Source organism: Cydia pomonella, chromosome 3, assembly GCF_033807575.1.
Source record: "Cydia pomonella isolate Wapato2018A chromosome 3, ilCydPomo1, whole genome shotgun sequence".
Classification (NCBI taxonomy): Eukaryota; Metazoa; Arthropoda; class Insecta; order Lepidoptera; family Tortricidae; genus Cydia; species Cydia pomonella.
Genome location: NC_084705.1, coordinates 11408903 through 11420371, shown reverse-complemented (window position 1 = coordinate 11420371; position 11469 = coordinate 11408903). Strand labels below are relative to the sequence as shown.

The 11469-nt window shown below is 40.3% G+C and overlaps 1 protein-coding gene across 1 annotated transcript; it reads right to left on the bottom strand.

Moving 5' to 3' along the window:
* Window positions 1-1403: 1403 nt before the first annotated feature.
* LOC133516630 (hepatoma-derived growth factor-related protein 2-like) lies at window positions 1404-9328 on the bottom strand. Its single transcript, XM_061849645.1, has 4 exons — window positions 9122-9328; window positions 8690-8941; window positions 8018-8134; window positions 1404-1550 (listed from the first exon to the last, which is right to left on the bottom strand). Exons 1-4 carry the CDS (start codon window positions 9326-9328, stop codon window positions 1404-1406), a joined length of 723 nt encoding a protein of 240 aa, XP_061705629.1.
* Between the last annotated feature and the right edge of the window lie 2141 nt (window positions 9329-11469).

Sequence of the window (11469 nt, the reverse complement as noted above, 5' to 3'; positions counted from 1 at the left end):
CTCATTTCTGTTTGATAAGTAAATGCAATTTAATCAAGCATCAACATCTACGAGTGGCAAGCATATTCGTTAATAATTTCATCCAGACATGATAATTTAACATGTATCTATTCGCTACGATTCAGAAGTTATGGTTAATTAAATTATTGTGTCAATTACGCAATCTCATATATAATTTACATTAATCGAATATCATGCAGCAGCTTCAATGTGACTTAATAGTTTTAAGTAATGTATTTTAAATATTAATATTTCGTTTACAGGAAAATGGAGTACGCTCAAGCGTAATTTCCGCGTAATTTAATCAAGCGTAATCATCTGTGATCTTGTATTTTGCTTTTATAAATAACAAATTTGTGAGTTTACTAAGAACGCCAGAGATTTTTTTAAATATTTATTATTCGAAGGCAACATTAAAGGACCAAGGGGGTAAGTACAACTACAAACAATAAACACTCTCCAACCGATACCTAGAAAACTTGTTCAAGAAATGCAAAAAGCAGACCCCAGGAGGACCAGGCTCTTGAAAAACGATTAAGACAAGGCGTCGGTAATCAATAAAGTCAAAATCAATGGAGTCAAATCAAAACCTCTTGTAAACTCAGGAAAGATCACTCCGTTAAAAACCCGACTGACAAACTTCATCATGACTACTTTTGTTTATTTATTTATTAATTTAAAAAAAATACTATCCTTCTACCCAAAATAATTACGAGACAAAATTAACAATTTTCATTTCTTAAAATACGTTGCGATGCCTGTTACAATCTCCGTTGGATTACGGCTATTAAATACGTAATTATGTTTGAGGTAAAATTACTCCGGTTTTAATAATAATGACGAGCCGTTTTCACAGTTGTAGGAATAATTTTGATAAAAGCTTTCTTCCTGGTTATCAATTTAGGTTTGTGTTATGTAAACGCTACCTGCTATTTCTGAAGTAGGTACAGCCTACCTTGGTGTCTGAGAAAATATGTCTACATTTTTAATATGTAGCTATAACCAAATCCCAAATTCCTTATGCCTGTGACAAATAGGACTGATGATGAAAATATTTAAGATGCATTACTTTAACTTTGAACAGTATTTAAAAAATCGCTTATATCAGATAATACCTGCTGAACTAGAACCCAGTTAGTACTTTAACAACACTTACCAAGGCATCTTGCTTGCTGTTGCTACAGTAGAAAGTGCTTGTAGTTCAGTACATATTCTTTTATAATTGCATATGTGTATATTAAATATTACATCAAGTTCTTACATGCTACATGATTCGGGTATTATTTTAACATAATATAATTATTTATTCTTACATTATACACATAAAATATACATATTAACAAATTAAATTAAACTAAGTATATGGACATTGTTTCGGTTGCTAAGGGGGTTGCCTACAACAGTCAAGTGTTGAGCTGTGTGAGCCTGTACGTGCCCGACCGGTCAGGTACGTGTAGCGGCGGCGCCGGCCGCGGCTGCTGGCCGAGCGGCGCGGGCGCCCCAACCTGCTCGCGAAGGCGCCGCTGACGCGCGCTGTGCGGACCCTTAACCTAGTACCCGAGAACATTAATTTGTTTTGGTGTTCTCCAACTGAATTCACAAAGTCCACATCGTTCACATTATGTTATATGCGCCATAACTTAGAATAACTTTGTTAATAGTTACGCTATTGTCTTGGGTCTAGTACCTCTAAAGATAGTTGTAAGTGTGGAAATAATAATAAAATAATTAAAAAGTTTAACTACAACTGTCCGCTACAAATTCATCGACAGAATAAAAAATAATCTATGAGGTACTTTTTAAGTTTTTTAATAAATATTGTTATATTTTTTTCCTACTTAATACGGATAGGGATTCTATTATATAAAGTCGCCGCAGCATAGTTTGGGATGCTTCGAAATAATTGTGTACTTGAAATCTTCGGCGACTTTCAATTCGTCTAAATATGTGTGAATTTTCGCGTAGTAAAGTTGCTAGTTCAAGAATGTAGATGCCAGATAATGTTAAAATTTCATATTATTTAAAAAATATGGCCTAACAGGTGGCTGGTCACCTAATTTTAGCCAGTATTCAGATGCATATACTCGTATTTTGCATAACAAATAATTTATTTGCATTAGTGCCGTTTCCCATGATACGAGTATTAGTGATTTTTTAAATTAACCCCCTTTCGAATTTATCCCAAAGCACTTACACTAAGAAAATATTCGATCAAGTCATTTCTCAAACAAAAAAAAAATTAAGCGTTTGTTCGGTCTTTTGGGAACTATGATGTCATACCCACACTCAGTTACCAGTTAAAACTGAGTACTTAAACTGATTTGCTGAAAGTTTCGTATCCATAAAGTACAAAAGTCACTCGTTGGGCAATGCATTAATTTGTATAACAAGTTACCTGACGATCCTTTAAGATTACCTACCTTTTCCAGTTCTTAAGAATTACTTGAAAAAGTCATTGATGAAGAAGGCTTATTACAAAGACAAGGACTACTTCACAGACAAACATGCATGGTCTAAAACAGAAACTATAAAAAAAACTAGTAGCAATTAAAATCATTGTTTTGGGCGTCTAGTACGTGACACAATTCTGGTAATAAAGCACATCAATATTCTATGTACCTACATAATCAGTCAGATTTATATATAATTATACAGCAATAAGTCAGATTTATATATAATTATATTATATTTTCTTTTATTAATTTCATTTTCCTTTTGTTAGAATTCGATATATTTTCTGAAAGAACTACATATTTTCAAAAATGTGATGTGTTACACGGTGTTTTTTTAAAGTCCGTTAATTTCAAGGATGCAATCCTAAGCTTAAATTTCTCAATCAAAGTAACTTTCTCAAAGAAACGGGTATTTTAACTAACCCCATTTTCAAAACTATCTTTATCTTTAACTGTTTATATTTAGGTTCTAAATATCACGTTTTGTATCATTTTCAACTAAATCAAAAACCATACCAATTTTAGCTATTGTCCTTTCCCGGGACTCAAACTAAATCGGTCAAACCAAATTTCAACTAAATCAGTTCAGTGGTTTAAGCGTGAAGAGGAATTAAAAAAGATAATGTTTAATATTTCATAAGTTTCTGTTTCGGAATGGTGACATTTTTTATATCGATCCTTAGGTACTAATAACTAATCCTGCCAAAGAAAATCTTCGGCTTCCGAAAAGCCGTATTCATGGACTGCAATGGCCACTATAAACTAAAGTATTCTAAAAAAAAAATCCTTCTTTGTCCTCTCTCTCATCGATACCAGAACATTAGTATCCATAATCGAAACAATAAATAGACACGAAATTTATCATCCGCCTGGTTAGAAAATAATAATTTATAAGCATATTTTTTATACAGTCGCAAATCCAGGATTGTGGATAAGGGATAAGATAAATTGCTCCCGGTTATACCTACTCACCCATATAGCTCTTACGCTTAACCGTTTGCATTGCCGTTACGTTGCTGTTTATTACAACAAAATAAATACGATTCTTAATGTAGGACGACCTTTCTTTTTAGGGATAATTTGGGGTCGCAGAATATAGCTTTGATGTAATTTGTGTTTTTCGACAACCTACTCGTGTTCAACCTATGCGTTTATCTACCTAGCTTATATAGGTATTGCCTCTTATTTTGCCAAAAAACATCCTTTAAGCCCTTCGCCGCTTGTGGCCCGATGGAGCCTACGGCAATTTTCTTATCAGTATCTGTCCCTTTAGCGATATAGGTGCCTACTTATCTACTTACGCTTATATTCTGCGAACAAAAACAGCGACCCAAAGATACCTAATCTTGGATGTTTAACATTTTGTGATTTTAAACGGATTATCATTTCCGGGTTTAATTGATAGGTTATCTGAAAAGATTTTCTGAAGAGCAATTTGATTTATTTAATTTAATGACGACCATTAAACCGATGTCCTGAGGCTCTTTCAAATAGTAAACATGTTTTTTTCCCGGAGATTAAAATCTGATCCCAGCACCTGGCAATTAAAGTATTGTTGTAGTATAATCTAAAAAAACTTATTAATATACTTGTGTGTCTGTGAGCAGTGGACCTGAGAAAGTTAATGCATGGCTCCGCAATTTTTAAATATTCATATTCATAATAGATAAAAATGACGATAAAATTATCGAACCTGCTCCCAAAATTTAATGAGAATCAGCTGAGAAATTAACCCACGAGTACAGGTTAACAGACATACCTACAGAAGCATTTTGCCCTAGCTGAAACGTCGCTGACGTTTCGCACTCGCTTGGTCAATTAATGCTGTGTAAATCTTTGGTATTTTACAACGCAGTTATGGCTGAAGACATTTTAAGGGGACACAAAATATGATGTGTAAATTTAAATTCAATTAACACACGTGATCACTTTTATTTTAGACTAGCTTCTACACGCGACTTCTGCGTGGGATAATGGTGATGATGACGATTATTAACCATGTTCTTTCTCGGGTCTAATCTATCGAATCCTAAGTACACGTAACAATCAAGTTTAACATGTAGATACAAGTATATCCATAAGCAGAGTGTTATAGTGAGAATTTTATTTCCACACTCAGAGCCAGCATCTTTCTAGAAGTACTTTTTTCGAATATTACTCGCGGAAATAGCGGCAGCGTACTGTTTACACAACGCCCGCCTTTCCGCTCATATTCAATGTAGTTTTCAGTTTAAAATTCAAAGCGTAGCTTATGAACTCGGTTAGATTCTGAATATGCTCTCTGAGAACCTGTTTTCTAAAATGAGCGCTGAGCCATTTTCATATCGCGGGCCGCGGACACGAGATGTGCCGTGGTAAATATGTGAGAATAAAACTGGAACGGGCTATCCTTTTAAGAATAATCGTACCTAAAACTGCGAATTATCCGCCGCAATGCTTAAATGCTGTCTTTTTGCCATGGTAGTGTGCGAAATATAACACTTCCCTGAAAAGGCACCTTCTTTTCTGCTTTTTCGAGACACTAATGACCGAAGAAGGGTCGTCCCTTTAATATTGTGATATCTGTTACTGAAATACAAGCGAGGGGCTTTCTTTTGCGGAAATATTTTGTAAAGTAAGACAGATGTCAAAATACACAAACAGCGAAGATAGTTAGCGCTGGTAAAATATAAGACCTGATTTTATCAATTATGAATAATATTCATTTATTTTGAGGTTAGAAGTTAACATTGTACGTATGGACTCATATTAAAAATATTAAGTTTACCTCAGAAGCTTATTATAGGTACTTAACTGTTTTCAAAAGTGAGATAAAAGTGCTTAATTGTGAGCTATGAGCACGAGGCAAAGTTACCTTAAAGTGACCTTTACATTAGAAAGTCATCAATTATAATACTTGGATTCCATTTCCTCTGTCTCTGTCTAATCTTTAGTGAAAAAAGAGAGAGAATAGTAAAATGTTCAAACATCATTTAACCGCATATCAAACATACAAACATAATAAACACAACAAAACTCAGAACAAGTTTCGCCTTTAAAATTTTAATTACATTTTTATGTATATACAATTATTCTTCTCCTTTATTTCTCTTCCTTCTTAGGTTACGTTTTTTACAATATGGATATAAAAGTAAAATATAAAAATACATCAAAAAATACTATACAAAACACATATAAACACATTGTAAAAAACTTAACCTAGTGTGCCGCCAGCAGCGGGGCAGGGCCCAAGCTGCCGGTGGTCAGGGCTGCAGAGAGAGGAACCGCCGCACTATCCGCGCCGTGTCCAAGATCACCGCCTTCTGCATCTGACCCTTGATCCAACCACCTAGCGAGAGTCTCTCAAGGTGTTGGTCGAGACTCTTCGCTATGAGACCGTTCACTGAAACGACTATTGGGACAATGATCGTCGAATCAACATCCCACATGGCGGTTATCTCATGAGCCAAGTCTAGGTATTTGCTGGACTTGTCCTTCTCGGCTTTCACGAGATTCTCATCATGGGGGATGATGATATCGACGAGCACGGCCCGGCGTTGCGATCGATCTATTATCACGATGTCAGGCTTATTGGCTACAATAGTCCTGTCAGTGATAATAGATCGATCCCAATAGAGCGTGGCACGACTATTTTCGAGAACTGGCGCAGGTGAGTACTTGTAGTACGGTACTTCGCGGTCCACAAGGCGGTATAGAAGAGCAAGCTGCTGGTGAATAATTCTGGCTACGAGATTATGTCTGTGTAAGTACTCGCCGTTAGCAAGATGAGAGCAACCGGAAATGATATGCCTGAGTGACTCTCCGGGACGGCGGCATGCCCGACAAATGTCGACCGTACCGTCCTTCAGGATATATTTCCGATAGTTGTTCGTCATCATAACTTCGTCCGCAATTGCACAGACAAAACCCTCGGTTTCTCCGAAGAGGTCCCCGAATCGTAACCAGTTCACCGACGCGAGCAGGTCCACGTCAGGTCCCGTGAGGGCCTTGTAGAACCGCCCGTGTAGCACCTTACTCTCCCATGCCGCCTTGCGGTCCGCAGTACTTAGTACCACAGGTTTGCGCCAGTTCTCGTTTGCCAAGGAGAGCGGCGTAAGGTTCCTGTCTACTGCCACCACGTCACGATGCATCCCACACTCGTTGTTAAGGAAATAATTCCTGAGATTGCACACCTCGCGGTTGTGGAGATCTTTGGCGTTTAGGAAGCCTCGACCTCCACACTTCCGTGGGATGTACAATCTCATAACAGACGAGCGTGGGTGTAGCATACGGTATGTGGTGAGCTGTAGTCGGACCCTCCGATCCAGGGCGTCCAGCTCGGTCTGAGTCCACCTTAGTATGCCAAAGGAGTATGTGAGTAGGGGCATTACCCAGGCGTTGAAGGCGCGCACTTTGTTGCCTCCTGACAAAAGACTGTTAAGGACTTTTGTGAGCCGACTGAAAAAGCGCTCCTTCACCGACTGTCTAATACCCTCGTCCTCAATACCCAACGACTGTGACATACCAAGGTATTTGTAGGTTTCTGATTCAGAGATAGATCTGAAAGACATTGTCTTAGAAAGTTGTAAATTTGTTGAATTTACAACCTTCCCCCGCTGTACATGCATAACCGCACATTTATCGACACCAAACTCCATGTTGATGGCACTACTGAAGACTTCGGTGGTTTTCAGTAGCTCCAACAAATCTTGGCTATTTGGTGCAAATAATTTGAGGTCATCCATGTAAAGAAGGTGAGAAATTACTTCACCCTCTCTCCGAAGCCGGCAACCTAGTCCCAAATCCTTCAGCAGGGTGCTGAGGGGATTCAGAGCTAGGCAGAACCACAGAGGACTCAGACTATCACCCTGGAATATTCCTCGCTCAATCCTTATAAAATCCTGCGGGCCAGGGCGGTCATCCTCGCCTCCTGGTTGACGAAGGACTGTGGTCCACTGCCTCATACACGCGCTTAGAAAGGCTCTCAAAGCTGTATTAACTTTATACAGCTCTAAGACCCTCCCCAGCCATGAGTGAGGCACCGAATCATAGGCCTTCTTATAGTCAATCCAAGCGGCGGAAAAGGCCCCCCTGTTCCGTCGGATTTGTTGGCAAATAGTCATGTCTATGAGGAGGAGCTCTTTAGTACCACGGGACCCAACCCTACATCCATTTTGAGCAGTGGCCAAAATGTTATTAGCGACAATATGCGCGTTGATTTTTGATCTCAAAATGGATGTAAGGAGCTTGTAAAGTGTAGGCAAGCACGTGATGGGTCTGTAGTTCTTCGCTTCCGTGGTACTACCGGACTTATAGAGCAGGAAGGTGACACCAGTTGTTAAGGAAGGTGGGAGAGAACCAAGCTCGAGGGCTTGTTGAAATTGTGCTGCCAAGCGCGAGTGCGAGCATCGAAACCATTTTAGCCAGAAGTTGTGCAATCCATCCGGCCCAGGGCTTTTCCAATTCTGGGCCGTGCGGATGGCACAACTTACGTCATCGGGGCTGATGGTGACTGCCCCCATAGGTTCGATGGACTCGCACTCACGCTCGACAACACTCATCCAACTCCCCTCGGTGTGTCCGACAGGCACCGACCAGATGCTACGCCAGAAGTCAGTCATGGCAGTAGCATCCGACGGCTGCGTGTCGGACGCACGAGGGTTGGTTTCCTCCCACTTCCGGTACACCTTCCTTTGGTCACTCTGAAAAAGACGATTCTGCTGGAATCGATCCACACGCTCTCTGTAGCGGCGAATACGGTTTGCCCATGCATAGACTTTCTGCTTTAGAAAGTCGATGCGCTCCGTGACATTGGCCATGTATTCGCGGGGCCTAATATTCGTCCCCGCGAAGGCCTGGTTCACAAAGCGCATTACTCGAGGGCGATTGTTGCCCTCCCTGAAGCAGATCAGCTTTGCAATGAGAGTCCTAAACGAGCTGATACGACGCTCGATCCGCGCTTGCCATGCAGGGACACCTCCGACGGTCCTAGGTGCACGTTCAGCGTCCGGAAACTTGACTCGAGCAACACGGCACGCCGCGATGGCTCCGCAGTACATGATCGAGTGCGTATCATCTAAATCTTTACTAGTCCGTATGTATGGCTCTAGTAAAGCGTTTAGGGCTCCCACTAGCGCTAGATTGCGTCTATTCATAGGCAAACGTGGTAATCGTGGCTTAGAATTGGTTGTGGCGCGATACTGCGTAATCGCCTCTTCCAAAGTCCTCCTCAGTTGCTCATTAACAGGTATACTCACGCTCTGACTCGCAACGTCCCCCTCGTCGGTACTGAAATCAGCCGGCGGTGCCCCCGGTGCCAGGTCGGGTGCGGGCACCGGATCCGGCGACGTGGCAGGCAGATTCCGCACCGAGGTGGAGGCCGTGCGAGCAGAGAGAGCCTCCTGGCGAAGCCGATCAAGTGTCGCGTCATCCAACCGCTTTAGCCGTTGAATGACGCGCACCTGATCCGATAATCGCTGCTCCGACACGATGATGGTGGGTTCAAGAGCCTGAAACAGAGGCAGTATTCTTGAACGATACGCGGATAGTTTTGTTCCCCCCTCTGTAGCCCCATAGTACGCTCGCATGACGTTCTCGTTTATAGATGGAGTCCATTTCATGCGGCGCACTGCACCACCGGCAGCGGGAGCCTTGGGCGGGGCAGGATGTCCCGCAGGCCCCAAGCGTGCCGGCAGCGGTCGCCTTCCTCGTCGCGCTGGTGGTGGTGGTGGCGAGGGCGACGGCCCGCGCTCGTCACTGCTCGACTCGCTGCTGTTCGCGTCAGGCGCAGTAGCGTATTCGTCGCCTGACGACGAATGCGAGGAGCTGGACGACGCGGGCGGGGGTGGTGGTCGTGCGCTTTGTTGTGCCGCTTTCGTACGCGATCTTGTTATCATTGTCACTATTTTGAATATTCACATCGCCGTTTGACAGTTTACGTAATCCGTGTATTTAGCACTATGATCTTGGGAACACATGTTGGATGTTAGGTATATGTAATTTCAAAAGGGTAAAAATACACAAAAACTGTTTCCAAAAGTAAAAACGGCGATAAAAATACTAAAAAGTTAAATAAAATAGTGATTTTTTTCCATTGACGCGTGCGTCAGTGTCAGCGGTTTTTTTTTTTTTATTTTTTTTTTTTTATTATTACCCTTTCAATAATATCAATTTTTAGGGTTCCGTACCCAAAGGGCCAAACGGGACCCTATTACGGAGACTCCGCTGTCCGTCTGTCCGTCTGTCCATCTTTCACCAGGCTGTATCTCATGAACCGTGATAGTTAGCCAGTTGAAATTTCTACAGATTATGTATTTCTGTTGCCGCTATAACAACAAATACTAAAAACAGAATAAAATAAATATTTCTATTCAACCTCGAGGTTCTCATCCAATCACCATAGTTAAGCAACGTCGGGCGGGATCAGTACTTGGATGGGTGACCGTTTTTATTGATAATGGTACGGAACCCTTCCTGTGCGAGGCCGACTCGCACTTGGCCGGTATTTTTCATTGAATAAAATTGAACTCTTTTAAGGCATCAGAAGGAAATTGTCGGTAAAATATATGATACCATTATGATATCAATCTTATTTTCACAAAATAATAAGTTAGTATGGCATTTAAAAAATAAAATAAATATATAAGCATATTGAGACAGTCAATTTCCACAATTACAGGGGTTTTCCACACTTTCAGGGTTCGATTTTACGGGCCGAATACTTATGAGGGTTTTTTAATATCTTAGAATGCAGTCTTTCTATATTTATCAGGGTTTATTTACTTATGGATATAATGTTTCCTTACTGCTCAATTTGGATGAAGCACTCTATATATAAAATCTCTGTGTATTAAGCTACAGAGATCTCTAATCTAAATTTCACAGAAGTCCGTATAAAGGTAAGGCAGCGTTTTCTACAGTCGATTGTACGTATTTTTAATGAATTTGGGTATAAATATACCCTGATGACACTAACTAGTGTCATCCACGATGACGCACAGATTTGTCAAATCTAACCTTTAATAATATTATAATACGAGCCAAGGCACGCGTCGTCGTAAATGACACGATTTATATCAGCAGAACAAAAGCAATTCAATACTCTCAGAGTTCTTAATAAATTTTTCCCCCTTTATATATCCATTTATATGATCTATATTGAATAATAACGTAACAAAAACACACGCTTAGATTTATTTTAAATTTCCTGTAATGACCAGAATAGGCCAGGAGGGACCCACGCACCCTTTGAAAAATACTACGCTTATTTGCATTTGAAAAGTATGAGGGTTGACTGCGGGATCTTTTCAGTAAAAATTGAACCATTGGTTTAAATCGGGGAAAGCGGTGAAACAAAAAAGATAAATTGTATGATTTAACCCATGTTGGTAACTCAAAAAAATCACACCACTCTTTCAGTGTTCAACTGTTCAGTTATTAGCTACGATAAGTTGTCCGAGGGTCAAACGATGGAGATAACAGTAAAAATATGACTCCCTAAAGTACCTACCGCCGTAGGGAAAGTAGGAGTGCCAATATACTTATAAATGTTAACACGGGTTAACTTAAAGCTTATAGATGTAGGTACGTAAAACCTCACCAGTAACAATATATGATCACGCGCCATATTGCGGAATTTCATTGGAACTAAATTTTTCATACTACCTACACCGAACTGAACATATACATACTCGTACATGAGAAAAAAACACTTTCTTGGCATTGATCATATATTTCTGGTTGGGCTTTATGATATTTAGCATATAGCGCCCGACATCTGTTCTAGTTCGGCTGTGTTTATTGTAGGTTTGTATACATGACGTATATAGATAGGTAGTATAACAATACTGAAAAATATACATTTGCAGGTTTTTGTGCAAGATATCTAGACAAACCAAGTAAAAGGACTACCCCTTTTGTTTTTGCTTTTTGCAGGATAATACTAATTATCGTCGTACTTATATAATGAATGAGCTAAGCCGCAGACAGACTTCTACTTGTTTACGGAACCCTAAATGGGGATTTATACGGTTCAAAA

What these genes read in the sequence shown, in the direction of transcription:
- LOC133516630 (XM_061849645.1), bottom strand. Translation starts at nt 9,328, where the DNA reads ATGATAACAAGATCGCGTACGAAAGCGGCACAACAAAGCGCACGACCA. An exon ending in GAGGAAGGCGACCGCTGCCG is followed by an intron (nt 8,942 to 9,121) that starts GCACGCTTGGGG and finishes CCTCTGTTTCAG; the next exon opens with GCTCTTGAACCCACCATCAT. An exon ending in GTAGCATCTGGTCGGTGCCT is followed by an intron (nt 1,551 to 8,017) that starts GTCGGACACACC and finishes CTCGGGTACTAG; the next exon opens with GTTAAGGGTCCGCACAGCGC.